Source organism: Alexandromys fortis, unplaced genomic scaffold, assembly GCF_014885135.2.
Source record: "Alexandromys fortis isolate MF-2015 unplaced genomic scaffold, M_Fortis_MF-2015_v1.1 scaffold_88, whole genome shotgun sequence".
Taxonomy (NCBI): Eukaryota; Metazoa; Chordata; class Mammalia; order Rodentia; family Cricetidae; genus Alexandromys; species Alexandromys fortis.
The window spans coordinates 53,884-70,623 of record NW_026067961.1 but is presented as its reverse complement, the minus strand read 5'-3'; the positions used below and the strand labels follow the sequence as shown (position 1 = coordinate 70,623).

General features: G+C 52.5%; 1 protein-coding gene across 2 annotated transcripts in view; it reads right to left on the bottom strand.

Annotated features, from left to right (window-relative positions):
- The window catches only part of Prkcz (protein kinase C zeta), a 101,686-nt gene that overhangs the window by 31,069 nt on the left and 53,877 nt on the right, over positions 1 to 16,740 (bottom strand). For both annotated transcript variants that reach the window (XM_050153142.1, XM_050153141.1), the window contains exons 4-5: positions 7,086 to 7,171; positions 518 to 649 (exon numbers count right to left, since the gene is read on the bottom strand). In XM_050153142.1, the coding sequence (XP_050009099.1) occupies positions 518 to 649; positions 7,086 to 7,171 (218 nt within the window). The remainder of the gene's footprint in view (positions 1 to 517; positions 650 to 7,085; positions 7,172 to 16,740) is intronic.

The window sequence follows — 16,740 nt, the reverse complement described above, 5'->3', positions numbered from 1 at the left end:
GAGTCTACGGGGTGGCGGTCACAGTGGTCACTCGGTCAGGCTCTTAGAGTACTGCCTTCCCAGCAGTTGTTAGATAGAGGGGATGCTCTTCGGCACTCTTGGCAATACCCCCTTGTTACACTGTGGACATCGTGTTGGCAGCCAGGCTCCCGATCGTCAGTCTAAAGGCCCTGGGACCCCGCGTAGCTGAAGTTATATCAGAGACAGCTTATAGTGATGGCCCTTAGGGTCCAACCGCTGACCTCACTGAGCTCTGATAGGTCATATTTCTGGGTTCATTTCATCATCTTAAGGTTAATGTGGTCCTGTAGGGTCAAAGGTCATGTGTGCCATCAGGATTGGGAGCAGACGCAGCAGAAAGGAGCTCTAGGGAGAACGGTGTTGTGGGACACTCATGGCCCAGTCTGGATCCTGTTCTTACTTCGATACATGGAATAGAGATATGCCACCTCGGGGGGGCATCTTTCTTCCTCACTCTGGCAAGATGAAGATGAGCCCTCCCCAGGCCCCGACTCACCATATGCCTCCTGCAGGTCAGCGGGACGAGGACGTGGCAGCGTTTATGGACCAGCAGCTTGCAGTTGATGCACCTGTAGCCCTGCCTCGCGAGACCCCATATCCTTTGGCTGCACTGGCCACAGTAAGCTCTCTGCAGACAGGAACAGCAGCAGTCAGGCCCAGCTGGCTGGCCCTCCCGGGAGCCCAGGCCACACTTCAAACTCAGGCAGACAACAACTTTGCTGGGAAGATACCACACAAGAGGGGTCGGACGCCTCCTTTCTGAGTGCAGGCCCGTCCTAGCCCAGTAGTTCCCTGAAGGTCAGAGGCGGTGAGTGAGACCAGGCTGTGGTGCCTGCCACAGTCAAGAGGAGCACAGCGGAAGCCCTGACTCTCTTTCCAACCGACTGTCACCACCCCAAAGGGCACCACATTCGGACTCGGGAGAACTGTGAATGGCTGCGGCAAATCCTTTATTATTCACGATTTCAATGAATCCGAAAGCAGTGACTGTCGGCTCCTCTGGTGGGACTTCTGTGACTTTTGTAATTTTATAAACTCTGTGCGAGAAGAACCGTGTTCAGAATCTGGCCACACTCTGGCAATAGGACATACTTCTGGCATCTAACTGTGGCCTCTGCATCTACAAACAGAAATGTGGGGCCCCTGCTGTCCCAGAAATAGCAGCTCCCTTAGCCCAGGCTGGCCTCAAACTTGCTATGTTAGCAAGAACGACCGTGACAACCTGCCTCCCCGCAGCGCGTGGCATCTGCGCTGGTGTCCATCTCTAACGCTCTCTGCCTTCTTCCTCCGAGGCAGGGTCCTTCCTGAACCTGGAGCTCATTTGGGGGAACCCAGTGACCCTTCTGTCTCTGTCTCACTCAGAGCCTGCACGACCAGGCCTACCTAGCTTGTCATGCAGGTACTGGGATCCGGACTCAGCTTCTGAGCGTTGTGCAGCAAGCCCTTGCAGCCGCCGAGCCATCTCTCTAGCCCAACCTAAACTTCTGCTTCTCCTGCCTCCATTTCCTGAGTGCTGGGATCACAGGCATGCACAACAATGCCCCGTCTGTCGTGTGCTGCTGGGGTGGGACTCACGGCCTTGTGCATGCTGGGCAAACATTCTCCCAACTGAGCTATGTTCCCAGCCTCTGATCATTCCGAGAAAAGGTCTTGACGTGCAGCCCAGCCTGGCCTCGGCCCCCCGAGTTCTGTGATTATAGATCTGCATCACCTGTAGCCCAGCCTGGCCTCGCCCCCCCCCCCAGTTCTGTAATTATAGATCTGCCTCACCTGTAGTCCAGCCTGGCCTCGGCCTCCCCAGTTCTGTGATTATAGCTCTGCCTCACCGTATTTGGACAAGAGCTACTCTGACCAGGGTCAGCACAGGCAGCTGCTGACCAAGGGCAGCATGAACTTGTCAACATGAACTGGACTGAGACCTCATGTATGTTTCTCAGGGGAGCCACCAAAACTGTACCAATGGCTTTTTTCTTATTTTATTTTCTTCTTATTTTAATTTTTTCCCCCTGAGACGGGGTATCTCTATGTAGCCTTCCTGGCTTGAAACTTGCTATGCTGAACAGGCTGATCTCGAAGTCACAGTGAGCCGCTAGTCTCTGTGTCTACAGTGCTGGGATTAAAGGTGTGTACCACCACACCTAGCAAGGGGCTCTCTATTAAAAGAAAGCTATACTTAAATCATCAACGTTTCTGAAAATGTGCCATTGAAACAATACAGCAAACCCAAAACCCCAGGCTTCTATTCTCAGGAACTCACAGGAAACGGATTAATGGGATAAAAACATTTTAAAGTCTGTCTCACATGCTGCCAATTTGTTCCTTGTTCTTAATTTTCAATCATGTATTTTAATTTTTCACAGATATCAAGCGCTCGTTTTTTGCACTAGGCCAGGCCGCACTTTCCAGCTCGGCTTCTGCTGGCTTCTGACCAGAAGGACCAGTCTCCTACGAGGTTTTTTACGTTGCTGATTGTGAGCCCAGATGTCCAATTTACTATCTGTGGGAATCCTTTCACACTTCCTCAAGAGGGACGGTGCTTGCTTCTGCCAGCCGCCTGGGGACGCTGCTGGGCTGGACCCTCTGAGGGGGCATAAATCCGGCTGTAAGGATGCATGAGGTCCGGTGTGAGGCTTCAAATTCCCAGAAAGAGAATCCCTTCTCCTCTGGGTTACTCGACCTGGGAAGGGTGGGGCTCATGGGGGGACCCAAATCCGTTTCTCTCAGGGCCTCGATTCCAAGTCCTAGCGAAAGGGCATGCAAACCACAGCAGGGGGTGAACCCTAGCTCATGGCCACCACTCCCCCCTTTCTCAGTACATGAAATTTTACTGGAACATAGCTGCACCTATGGGCACACGTACTATCTGCGGCTCTGGGGTCACAGCGGCGGCACTGAATGCTGCAGTACAGGTGTGTGTCTTTAAAAACGGAAAACATAGACTCCAGTCTCTTACAGGAAATGGTTGCGAACCATTTTAGTTTCTTCAGACAAAAGATCTTAGAAGAAACCTTTGACGGTCCTACGGGTGGCATGTCCTAAACCTGTCTTCCTGCCCACTCCGAGAAGCTTCTTTTTCTTGAGATCCCGGAGACAGAGGGCAAGGTACATGATCTCCCCAGACTGTCCTGTAGCATGAGGACCCATGTACAGCGCACAGGGCCACGTGGCCATCACAAGGAAGGAACCATCAACGGCCGGGGTTCGTGTGCAAGAACAGCGTGGGCTGACTGCAGGGGGTGGGTCCTCTCAGACAGAAGCAGGGTAGAAAACATCCTACAAGGCAGAGTCCGTTTCTGCACCCCACCGTGGGGGCTATCCAGACCCCACTGCAGCTCACAGTGAACCCTAAGCAATGATTACGTTCAGTTCCCTTGACACTGTCTGAGAAAGAGGTCTGCCTTTAAAAAGATGTTTGTAAGGGTCAAGCTGTCTGCATTTATAAGCAATTACACTCGTCAGACACCCACAGCCCTGCTCTGTCCTGGCATTTATCAAAGGCTGACTTGAAGAGGTCGCTCTGGTACTCCAGTTCCAGAGGATCAGACTCCCCCTTCTGGCTTCTGTTGGCACTACATGCCCAGGTCGCACAGGCATATAGGAAGGTGAAATTCCCGTATGCATAACATTAAAAATAAGTGTCTCAAAGAAAGGAAGGGAAAAGAAAAAAGGGTAATTTGCAGGAAGCCCAAAATGGCAACCATTTGTGTTCCTTTGATCCTAAAGGGATAACTTTAGGTTTTATTTGTAACACGCATTTTTTTCCCCTAGGACTGGGAGATGGCTCAGTTTGTAAAGTACTTGCCTTGCAAACACAAAGCTTGATGTCAATCACCTATGTGGGGAAAAAAATCCCAGCACTGCGGAGGTAGAGGCTAGCAGGGTCCTGGGATCGGTGGCTAGCTCGGCTAGCCTACCTTATGAATATTACCCTGTGAGTCCCTATCCCAATAGATGGGCATCGCCGGGCAGTGGTGGCGCATGCCTTTAATCCCAGCACTCGGGAGGCAGAGGCAGGCGGATCTCTGTGAGTTCGAGACCAGCCTGGTCTACAGAGCTAGTTCCAGGACAGGCTCCAAAGCCACAGAGAAACCCTGTCTCGAAAAAAACAAAAAGAAAAAAGAAAAAGAAAGAAAAACCAATAGATGGGCATCTGAGAAATGACATCCAAAGTTGCCCTCTGGTATGAGCGCACAAACACACAGATTTTCCTATGCAGTTTCTGCATTTAGTTTGTTTAGAAACCAAGGAAATCTGAATTGTCTAATGTGGCTAAGTCTAAAAACCCCTTTGGTCCCCGGTGCCTGCTTTTTCCCTGGAGGCTGCGTCACTTCTGGTTTTTATCGTTTTCTTAACCTCGCTCTCTGCAACGGGTGGGCAAGAGAGCTCGGATCTTCCATTTCCTTAACCAACATTCTCCGCATAAGGGACAGGCGAGTACGTCTCCCACTGCGTAAATGCTAGGCCTTGGGTCCACAAGGCAGGCCCTGCCCTCTCTGCCAGATGGCCAAAGATGTCACTTCTAGATCCTCCTTTTGAGTCTCACAGAGGAACGTTTTCCTTCTGAGAGCCAGAGTGAGGTTGGAGGGCAAACACGGGGCAGCACAGCTCCTAAGAACTCACACCACATCCCTCTGTTTGCCTTAAAATAAAGAAGGGGCGAGGGAGACGGCAGAGTCAGCAGGTAAAGAGAGTGTGATGTAAGCATGAGGGTCTGAGTTTGACCCCCTAGCGCCCACATAAGTGAGGTAGGTATAGTGCATGCCTATAATCCAAGCACCGGGAACAGACACAGGAGGGTCCTTGGGGTTCACTGGCCAGGCGTTCCAGGTGAATTGAGTTCCAGGCTTACCAAGAGACCCTGTCTCAAGGATTAAAGTGGAAATGACAAAGGGATAACTTGATGCCAACTTGAGGCCTCCAACCAAACCTGTGTATATGTGTATGCATATCTGTCTGCACATGGACACACACGTGACCACACACACTGTGGGAAGAGGCTCCTGGTGCTGTCGGAGTCCTGGCCTGTGTGCCCGGTGGATGGACGAAGTGTATGGGCTTCGTCCTGGCCATCGGTCATCCGTCAGCGAGGGCAACACGCACAAGTGACAACAGCACTTTCAGATCCTCTCCAGTGCCCTGGGAGGAGGTGGCTGCCTAAGACTCCTGCTCTGGCCCGTGATAGGTTCACAGGAGAGAGGGCACCTGGCTGTCCAGATGGCCAGTTGCTTGTTTCACAGACAAATGCTGGGGCTGGCACTGGGTGCTCCAAGGCCAGATGCCTCCGCTTCTCCATATTCCCAGCAGACAACATCTACCCCAGCTATCTGGTTGGCTTGCTGCAAAATCCCGTGAACATATTCTGCCGGGCAGCATCATTCCAGCCCCTGCTGTCCTCTGAGCACCTGGCCTAGCATGCTAATACTCGACATTTGGCACCCCTTTTACCTCTGTCCTGATGATACCAGGCCTCTCCGAGGTGAGCGGCTGTCTGCGGTCTCTCTACTGCCCATGCTGGCTCCCGGAACTCTGCTCATTCTCAGCAAATACAGCCCATTTTTTTGTTCCCCACTGTGCGTCCGCCCAGCTGCCCAACCCGTCTCCCTGAATAACCTTCCAATCGTCGGTCACAGTAAAGAGCAAGGAAGTGTGTTCAGTAGGCGCCTACTACGTTTTAGGCCTGAGGAGTACCAGGAGCATCTTAACGGGATAGCAGAGACGCAGGGTCATTGGAATGGTCCCCAGCCTGGGTCTCAGTGTACCCTGATACTATTTGGGTTCCACTGTGCCTGCTGTATCCTGGATTCCCAGCATCTTTCCGGGCTGACTTCCCAGACACCTCCTTCCAGGAAGTCTCTAGGATCTCTGGGCAGTACCTGGCTGTCTTCCGAGGCACTGGCCCACATCTCTCCCCAGCCCAGTGCTGTCTGAGGTCCGGCTTGTTGCTTCTCAGCCTTCTGCCCGAGATCAAGCACACATATATACTCCTGAGCGGTTGTTCAGGAGCTTTTCCTCTGCCCCACTACCACTCCAGACTCATTAGCCACCGGGGTGGGGGTGGGGGGCAGCCCCAACTTCTTGAGGCATGATGGGGTCAAGAGGTATAGCCCACACCCCCAGGATCACCCGGGAGTACATCTATAGCCTTGAGAAGAGACCAGAGAGGTGCACGCCAGTGGGTGTGAAAGGAGCGTCAGTGGCTGCCCTGAAGATGCAGTGGCCTCCAGGTGGCTCTCACACCATGACAAAGGTCGACTGGACCTGTGCTCCTTCCTCATCTCTCCTACCGGTGTTCATAGGTCACAGACCAGGATACAAGACAGTCTAAGACGCAGCAGGACTGGGGCTGACCCCACAGCTCACTGTTAGGCCTGTGGCCACTCAAGGCTAAAGAGTCGTTCCAGCCTGGGGACAGAGAGTGGAAAAGTACAGGGCTGGCTGGGCAGCGGCACTTGAGCATAACGGCTCCGTGCTGTCCCCGTGTGTTCACAGGACCTACACGCCTCTAAAGTGTGCTTGCTGGGCACAGTGGACAACAGGCACTGCCCTTGGTTGTGAGAGGGAGCCACCGCAGAGTCACCCGGTCCCTGCACACTGGAGAACAAAGGACCTCTGTGACGAAGAGACCAGAGGGACTGAGCCAAGTGTCACTTGGAAAGGACTGACTGGCCACTGGAGTAAGAGGAGACAAGAAGGTAGAGGCATCTGGGACTTTTGGGGTCTAAGGACACCCTCAGAGCCCTCCAGAAGCACCATGTGTCCAAACAGGCAGGCAGGCCAGGTCCTCGGGGCCAGAGACAATGAGCTATGTAATCAGGAACAGAAAAGGATACCCGAGACACAGCCATGTTATCACGCAGCCGAGGACTGGCTGGAGAGGACCCGAGCACATCTCCACAGCCCCGCAATACTGGTTAGGCTGGTGGCTCGGGACTTTTTCCCCCAGGGCATGGCATTAGCCCAGCCCTGCACAGCAGGAGCAAGGACCCTTCCCCCTTTTTCTCCACTTGTACAAGCAATAAAAACGACCCCTGCAAGGGAGTCATCCGTCGGAGGGACACACTCACCCGGTTAAAGCGCTTGGCTTGGAAGAGGTGGCCGTTGGCGCGGTATAGCTTCCTCCATCTTCTGGCCCCGCGGCGGTAGATGGATTCTAGAGAGGATGTAAAATCGGGTAAGGAAGTAGTATTATAATGCAGGAGCCCGGGCCCCGAACCCAAGGTATAGATGGGGACGAGCCATTCTCGGCCGGGTTGGCTAAGGCTGCAGTCCTGGCTGGGGGATGCCAGAACTAAAACGGCAGCTTTTCCGGGTAAAGGCTCCTTTCACCTTTCCTCACATGACTCTTGTGTTCTCAAAGCTGTGGCTGCTGGAGCCGGCCGCGCAGGTGGGAGAGGCCCTGCACAGTAGCGGAGATACCCGGCATCCGGCGGGAACAGGCAGGATACGGCGGTCAGGATATCAGGTCCTCTGTCCTGGGCCACTCAGTTCCCTGACTGCTTATTCCCTGCTGGTTTTCCTTTACCCTCCTTCCCTCTGGGCAGCTTCTAAAAACCAGGCCCTTTTTTCCACACAGGGACAAGGTTCAAATGGACCATGATATTTACATACGACCATCCAAGGAGGGAAAGTGGAGGGCTAGGCTGGAGGCTAAAGTCAGCCCGTGCACCAGTACCGTCTTGGTGACTCAAACAGGCCCAAGGTCCCTCTAACCCAGCAGACCTCGGGGCAGAGGGAGGTCCAGTTTCCTTGAGTATTTTACTTTGTGACATGCACTATTCACACACAGAACAGCTCTTTTTTAAAAAACTCCACTAAGGTTCCGACCAGAACCGTACATAGCCTGATGGTTTCCATTCCACGACCCCCAAGTGCCACAAGGGCCAGCACACAGAGACAAAACCTCCAGAAACACAAGGTACAATGGGACGCTTTGTGCTTTTATAAAATCCTGCAGCGAGAGAGACTTTCAGGAGCCGAGTCAAAGTGCTGAGAATATTCCAGAGTGGAGAGTGTAACGGAATGTTTTTAAAACAAGCAAATTACCAGCTCGAGCTGGAAACGGCTGAAATCAGGTCACAGGGACTGCAAAAATATGCTTCTCTCCCTTTAAAGGGGAGATTCAGTGAGGAGCCAGAAGCCGCGGTTGGTTCCTCTGGGAGCTCAGGAGGAACGAAGGCTGGCCCACCACACCCAAGCGTAGCTCCCTCAGAGGCCCGACTCACGGCTCTGAGGCTCCCAGGGAGCAGCTTGAGAGGGTACTTGATAAAAGCCAAGCACTGATGGTGACCCCTGCAGCCTCAGAGGAGACCAGGAGAGAGGCAGCCAGGCTCTGTCCTCTCCCAGTTTACCCACCTGGTGGCCTCGGGTCCGTGGGAAGGACATCCAGGCAGGAGGGGCGCAACCAGGGTCTGCCTGCCCCACAGTGACAGGGCATGGCCTGTCCCCCCTGGCCCACCCACATTCCTAGGGAAACCTAGCCAAGGGAGCCCAGGTCCACGCCCCAAACAGCCGGGCCTTGCTGTGCTCCTGTATGGCTCCCACCCATCTCACATCTGAAGGGAAGGGGAAGAGTACCAAGGGACCAGAGGACAGAGAGGTAAACTCAGGAGGCGACATGAGGACAATGTAGGACTTATGGGCCGGGTCCTCTTGTCCTGTAGTTCCCGTTACAGCACTGGAAAGTGACGGACCGTTTAATACCACCCCAGACTACACAGAAACGAAAGGAAATCTAAGGCACCCTAGCAGAGGCCGAGGCTGACCAGAGAGAGCCCCTCGACAGGACAAACTCAGCAGTGGGGCAGGAAGGAGGGCACTGTATTAGCCCCGGGGTTGAGAGCACAGAAATGACAAATGACGGAGCCCGGGCTCTACTGCTGAGGGATGCTTCCAGGATGGAGTCCCGACTACCAGCAGGGTGGTATTCGGAGACAAGGCTGAGAAAGTGTGAGAAAGTGATTGATGTAAGAAGAGGACGTGGGGGCGGGACCCCAGTTAGTGCCGCCCCAGAAGAGAGTACTGCTAGCTCTCTGAAACACAAGGACGCTCGAAAATGTTCTGTCAGAGACCCGGAAGCAGACTACCATGTGCCGGCTCCTGACCCCGGGCCCCCAGGGGAGGACAAGCTCCTGCAGTCTATGTCCCTGACAGGGGCCGTGTCATCATGGCAGTCAGAATGGACTAAGACCCTTGCCTTCCGCCACGCATACACCTGGCCTTTTAGAGAATGAAGGGGTGAGCGTGGACAGCAGGATGACAAAGAGCTTATGGAAGAGGATGTGGGGAACACTCTGAACCTGTGGGGGGAGTCTGAATCCTAAGGGCAGGGTGAGCACGTGTGAACACATTTACACACGTTTACAAGCGTGGGTCCAAGCAGAGATAGGGTCCCTGGGGCAAGCTGGCTACCTAGACTAGCTGAAAGGAGCAATTCATATATGCTATATCATGATCTATCAGGCTATATATATATAATATTATATACATTATTTACTATAAATTAGAGAGTGACACAAAGCCCAGTCTCTATACGTATGTACACACATGAAGGCGTCTGTACTCCCACATTCACGTGTGCTTCCGCACATGCAAATGCACACACACACACACACACATACACAGGAGAAATAGAAAAATCCACAAAAGGTTCATTCTATGTTTGAGGGATCAGACAAATTAGTATCACACAACCTGCCAGGGTATCAAGGAAGAAGGGCACCCGGGCCATCATTCAGGCTCCTGAAGAAGGCGTAGGTTGGCACAAAAAAACCAGGTCTGTGAAGAGGAACACTTGCTCTTGTGGTGCAGAAATTCCATCACTCCTTGATCAGCCTGTGGAGGGGTCCCACAGTGGCTTCCCAAGCATCTAAGAATGCTGCAAGCCAGGTGTGGTGCACACCTGTAATCCTAGCACTGAGGAGGCAGAGGCGAGAAAATGGAAAGTCAGGGCTACCCTGGGCTACAAAAGGACTCTTTAAACAAACAAACAAAAAAACCCAACCAAACAAAAACAACGATTTTCTTGGTTTTGTTTTGTTCAAAATAGGGTTCTCTTTGTAGCCCCCTGGCTGTCCTGAAACCTGCTCTGTAGACCAGGCTGGCCATGAACTCAGAGATCCACCTGTTCTGCCTCCCAAGTGCTGCGATTAAAGGCATGTGCCATCACCTCCTGGAAACAATAATGGAGCACACCTTTAATATCAGCACTCAGGAGACAGAGGTAGGTAGATCTCTGTGAGTTCAGGGTCAGCCTTGTAAGTGCAAGTTCTAGGACAGGCAAGGCTACACAGAGAAAACTGTCTCAAGGAAACAAGAAAAGAAATAGATTTATTTATTTAGTATGTGCATAGAAGCATGTGCACACCACAGCACACATGTAAGCTGGAGGACAACCTGAAGGAGCTGGTCCTCTTCTGTCACCATGTGAATTCTGGGGACCAAACTCGGGTCTGTAGGCTTGGCGGAGTGCCTTCACCTGCTGAGTCATCTTGCAGGCCCCTGATGTCATCCCCCCTTTAATGTGCATGTTTATGTGCTTGAGTGGACACATGCGTACCGCGTGCATGCAGGAGCCCACACCCCTGGAACTGGAGTTACAGATGGTTATGAGCTGCTCTGAGGGTGCAGGGAACCAAACCCAGCTCTCTGCCAGAGCAGTGAGAACGTTTAACTGCTGAGTCAGTGCCCGCCTTCCACCGCACTTAACTTTAAGGATCTGCTATGGGTTGGGTTCATCCCCAAAAGCTCAAGTGTTGGAATCTCCATCACCAGAGTCACAGGCTGATGGCATTTGGGGAGGCAGCTGGGGTGAGGTAAGGTCAGGTGTAAGTGGGGCCATCACAGAGGGGAAAGACACAGGCTAGCAAGCTGCTCGGTCCCCCATGTGGCCCTCACCAGAGGCTGACACCCTCTAAAACTTCTGAAATAAAATCTGTTCCCTGCAAACCACCACGTATCAGGCACTCTGAGCAACGCAAAAATGAACCAAAACTTGTTGTGAATGGCAATTGTGCAGGTGGTCTTGGAAGCACACCCTGCACCTGCAGGCCAGGCCAGTGTGCTTCAGGTCGCTAGGGATTCTGTCAGGGTGAGTAGCCTCTGGGGGAGTCACAAGCACTTATAATGTTGGCCCCTTCACCTCAGAAAGAAAAGCTGAAACTGAGAGAAAAGAAGGGAGAAACGGGGGATTGAAATGGTAGGAAAACCACTGAGAGGCCATGACTTTCTGTTGGGGGTCGACCAGAAGGCCCAAGATGACCGTGCCCTCTCCCGAGGAAATGGGCCAGTGCTGGGAGATGTGCACACAGCTCGGTCCTGCTCGGTGAGGGGAAAGCCTTGTTATTGTCATTTTTTCAGGCTGAAATTGTTTTAAGGAGTTGCATATGGATGCCAACTTGACGAAAGGTAGACCTCTAGAGTTCCTGTGTCAATTCTGTCGGATCGAATATTGTTCTGGATGTTCCCATGAGGGTGTATAGGAATAAGGCTAACCCTCATTTGTAGGCGTAAGTTGCAAACAATGCCACACCAATTTGGAATTATGACCTTGAATATGGCCCTTGTCTAGTCAATCAAAGCAATGAGAGACTGCTATCCTTTAATAGATGTGAGCTCTGAGCTTGACATGATGCCTACAGTGACGGCTTTGGACCTCCTAGCCTCCATATTCCTGTGGGCCAAGCCTTTTCACTATATGCATCCTGTTGGGTGTCCCTAGAGCGCCCTGACTTACATAAGGCCCTCTTGGACAGCTTGGAGTTCCACAGGAAAGTAATTCATAGTTGTGGCAGTGGGTACCCCAGGTAAATCACGGGGGCACCCACACAGGTGCTGGTCCATGCCTGGGTCACTGACCGGGTGAGTAAGAAGGAATCACAGTAACAGCCAGTGATCATCACGTAAAAAATAAACACTTCAAATATTTTTTTTTACCATACTCTAAATTTTCTAAAAATTTATTTTATGTGTGTGTGTTTTGCCTAAATACACACACACACACACACATGTTTGATGCTCACAGAGGCCAGGAGACTGAGTCAGACTCCCCTGGAGCCACAGTTATGACAGTTGGGAGACAGATTGTGGGTCCTCTGTATGAGCAGTAAGTGCCCTTAATTGCTGAGCCATTTTCTAGCCCCTGGTATACTTTAAGGGGCTGGAAAGGCAATGGGATAATTCTTGCGCTGTGGCGGTTTGAATAAGAATGGCCCCCAGAGGCTCATACACTTGAATACTGAGTCCTCGGGGAGGGGAGGGATACTATCTCAAAGGATGAGGAGGTGCTGCCTCGTGGAGGAAGGGCGGCGGATGGGCATCACCAGGAGGTGGGGGATGTGGGCCCTGGGATTTCAAAGCCCAAGGCAGTCCCAGTGTCTCTCTCTGCCTGTTGCCATTGGATGAGATGGAGATCGCTCAGCTGCTTCTCCAGTACCATGCCTGCCTGTGTACCACCGTGCTTTCCCCAGTGATGATGGCACACTAAGCCTCTGAACCGACAGCCAGCCCCAAGGAAATGCTTTCTTGTGAGTTGTTCTGGTCATGGTGTCTCTTCACAGCAACAGGACACTGGCTGAGAACACGCGCTGCCCCTCACCAATGCCGACCGAGACTGGGGTCGGCATCTCGTCTCTCCTGACGGTGCTAGTGAGCAAAGCTACAGAGGAGATCGTGTTTCGTGGGACTTTTTGCCTGGGCTCTGGCACACTCACCCCTTCTGCATGTCACCTTTGTCACAATCGGTGAAGGAAACAGGATGTCCACACTGTTCAGATTTTCTTAATTTTCTCCAATGTCCTCTTTCTTCCCAGAACCCCACCTAAAACTTACAGTATGTAGTATAGTCCCCCATCTCCTTGGGCTCCTTGGGGCTGGGACTGTATTTCAGAGTTCTTGCCCTTCATAGCCTTGCTGGTGCTGAGGATTCTGGTCAGGAACCTACGGAGCATTTCCTAGTAGTAACTGCCTATGGTTTCTTAGGGTAACAACTAGGGTTGTGACATCCTTGGTTCCTGAATCAACAACTGAGCATTTCTGGAAATCCTCGCTCCCACAAGGATTACAACTAAAACCCAAACTTTCAAACTGTACGGATTTACTAAAAGATTCCCTAAGAGCAATGTAGCCCTGGACAAAGCCACACGGAGTCCCCTAGGGTTTTCTAGGCTTGTGGGCTGGGACCCTGGAGGCCCTGGGGGAATCCAGCTGCCTCTGCCACATTCAGGCCAAGTTGCACTTTCACAACCTGGCTTAGTCTGAGAAACGAAAACTCTACTCCTGACCTAAGCGAGGGTCACCATTATGCGCACAGGATATGAGCGAGTCATGCTCGCTGAAGAGGGAGGGGTGCTCTGGCGAAGGGAAACAAGTATGGATCAGACTCTAGGGTAAGCCCAGGCTGTAAGGAAGCCCTGGAGGGTAGGGATAGTCTGCTGGGATTGCCCGACACACCCAGCACAATGTAGGAGCTGTCCTTGGTAGTCGGCCGCTTCTGTCACGAATGCAGGTGTCAGAGCTGAGCTCTGGCCTGGTGAGAGTTGGTGGTGTCACAAGCCCACTGGGGATTCAGCTGCCAACCTCCCTGGTGGCTGGCACACAGTGAACAGCAAGTCCCGGAGAGTGTGTGGGCTGCCTTCCTGACAACCTCGGGGAGCTCTCTGCTTGTCTTTGAAATTCTATAATTAGGCTGGTCACAGGAATCTTAACAAGCTCTGTTTCCATGGTAATCTAGCATCTTGAGCACTGACAAGGTGGGGGGAAAAACCCTGCTTTTTAAAAAAGCTAAACTCTGATCGACTTGACTGTGGACAAACCCGCCTCTTCCAGGCTTGGGGATGAGCAGGTGGGCTGGACTCCGGCAGCAGATCAGAATGAAGCTGGGGGGCTCCTCACGGGTGGGACGTGGAAGGAACAGTGTAATGAGCACAGGTCACACGGTGCCAAGGGTGACCCCGTGTTGCCAAGGATGGAACATGTGCTAGCAATTAAGCCTCATAGAGAGCCTTGGGTCTTCGTCGGCAACCCCAGGCCAGCAGCCAGCAAAGGTAAGAAGGCAGTTAGAATCCCGAGGCTCAGAGAGGGTCCACAGAGCTTGAGAAAGATGCCGTGGAGGGCAGGGGTAGAACAGACATTGCCACCTCTACCTCAGGGCTGCAGGGATTTCTGCTGGGATTCTGTCTGTCTCTCTCCATCACACACATACGCAGACCAGCTTATCCCAGGACCTCAGATATCCAGCTGGAAACTGACTGTGCCCTGGGAAGGCAGCATGGAGGAGCCAGACTGCTTCATTTCAGCCGTAAGCCTGCAGGTATCCAGGTCTATTGTGCAGCACGGGTAACAAAAACCCAGAGATAGACATTGGGGTTCAACCCGGAAACCAGACAGAAAGGCAGCCAAGCAGTAGAGAAGAAGCCTCACCTCTATCAAGGCTGGGTGACCACGAAACTAAGCAGACTAAGCCTCTCTCTCCTCCCATTTTATATTCCCTCTCCCTAGTACTGGGATTAAAGGTGTAGGCCACCACCACCTGGATTAGTTTCTCCATTAATATTGTGTAGCCCAGGGTGGTATCGAACTCACAAAGATCCATCTGGCTCTGTCTCCCAAATCCTGGGGTTAAAGGTGTAGTCACCACTGCCTGACCTCTAGTGGCTTTAGCTTTGCCTCTGGTCTTCAGCAAGATTTATTTATCAAAACACAAATAATAGACCACTACAAAATTCTGTCTCTTTGTCTTCAGAGCCAAATTCTCTCTTTAGTTCCTGAATCTGGACCCCCACACTACTGTACTTTAGAATGTCCTGGATTCGTCAGGGTTCCCAGAATACTGTGAGAATAAGGGTCTTCATTTCTTCTACACTGCCAGGTAGGCACCATCCCAGTGGTTGGGGGGTGGGGGGGTACGGCCCTTCAAAGGTGGGAAAGCTGGGTAGGTAGCACATCTGAGTGTGCAGTCACCTCCTCCCGCTAGGGACTTTCCCATCCCAGGCCTGCAACTCAAACTTCCTGTTTCTAACCACCGATCTATTTCCCAGCTGAAAGGATGACTTATACATGCCACGCTTTGAGAGGTAAGTGAAGAATAACGTTGAAATCACAAAAGCAGGCCTGGGTTGAGGTATGGGAACTGCTGCCGGGGGAAGTTACGGTTGCGTGGGAGATGAGGCTGTTTGTGAACAGCAGGCACAACCGTGGCTCCCACGCGGGCTTTCCACCCTTTCAGCTACTCCGTCGTACACTGTCCAGGGAGTGTCCCTGTGTAACCACAGCGCCCCAGAGACACAGCCAAACAGTTGGCCCACACAGGGGAGCTGCCCCGGTCCCCTCGTCTATATGGAGCCTCGGTGCATCAGTGACGGGTAAAACCCACACGAGCTGCTGCCCTACAGACGATGAGGACAAACATGCAAGAACGCGGGATTGCAGGTTCCCCCGGGTGACGCACAAGCCTCAGCGGAGACTAGCCCAGGCCACACACACTGGAAAGAGACCCAGATGGTGGGGGGGGGGCGGGGGGCATAAGCTGTAATACCAGGCATGGTGGCTCACACCTGTGACCCCATTTCTTAGTTGGCTAAGACAGGAGAATTGCTATGTGTCCAAGGTCAGCCTGGCCTGCACAGCAAGATCCCATCTAAAACAAAACGAACAAACAAAAAAGCAAATCAAATCAGACAGAGAGAGGGTAACAGAAACAAGGGGATGGACACGCATGGAACACACTATGCATACGTATGAAATGTTATAATAAAGTTCATTACTGTGCATAACTGATATGTGCTAATGAAAACACTTAAAAAACTAAAAAATAAACCCAAACAAACAAAAAACAAAAAACTGACCCAGGGTTGGTGGATTTCTGTTAGAGTCGGCCCTCTGGCCTCAACTTTCTTTTCTGAGCAGAACCCAGGGACAAGGCCCCTTCCTATGGACTCCATGGTTCTGGTGGCCCTGCCCATCCCAGCCTAGACATTGCTCACTAGTCAAGAGAAGGGCATTCTAGTGACCTCAGATGCCCTTCCCAGCAGCCAGACACTGCCGACAGGCTGTGTGGGGCCATCGTAGCAAGGACTGGGGAAGCTGTGCTGCCATCTGGGGCGGCGGTGAAATGAATTCCCCCGACAGCTACCCCATGGCACCGAGGGAACAGGCTTACACTGGTGTGAGACAGTGGGCGGCTCCTTCCAGAGGGAAAATGGTCCACATGGATAGTGGTGCTGTGGCTGGATCTTGGGGGCCCCCTGCTGGACGGTCATGTCTTGACAGGGTTTCTCAAAGCGCCTGGCTAAACCTTGCAGGAGAGAAAGGCCCCGCCCATGTCTGAGCCCCTCCCAAGGAATGGGGTCAGAAAGCAGGCAGTCAGAGTAGGGGTGTGAGTGAGGAAACTGAGCTTTGGAGAAACTGTGTGGGGAGCTGAAGAGACCGAGCAGCTTCTATGTTAACAGTGCCCCACACAGGCCCAGGGGATGCAGGAGGTGTGAGAAGAGGGGCTGCCTCTGGATCCCAGGAACCCTGGTACTTCTGTGTAGAAGCATCCTCTTGTGATCAGTGATTACAGTTGTTTGTGAGTCAGTGAGAGGCCTCCCCTGAACCATCTGAGGAGACAACTGCCTTACGTCCCTCATGGTAGGGAGTGAGAGGAGAGCAAAGTCTCTCAAGGGCTCTTCATGTAGGACGTCGACCTCCCTGCGGACCCACCAGCACGACCCCTGAGCCCTGCCA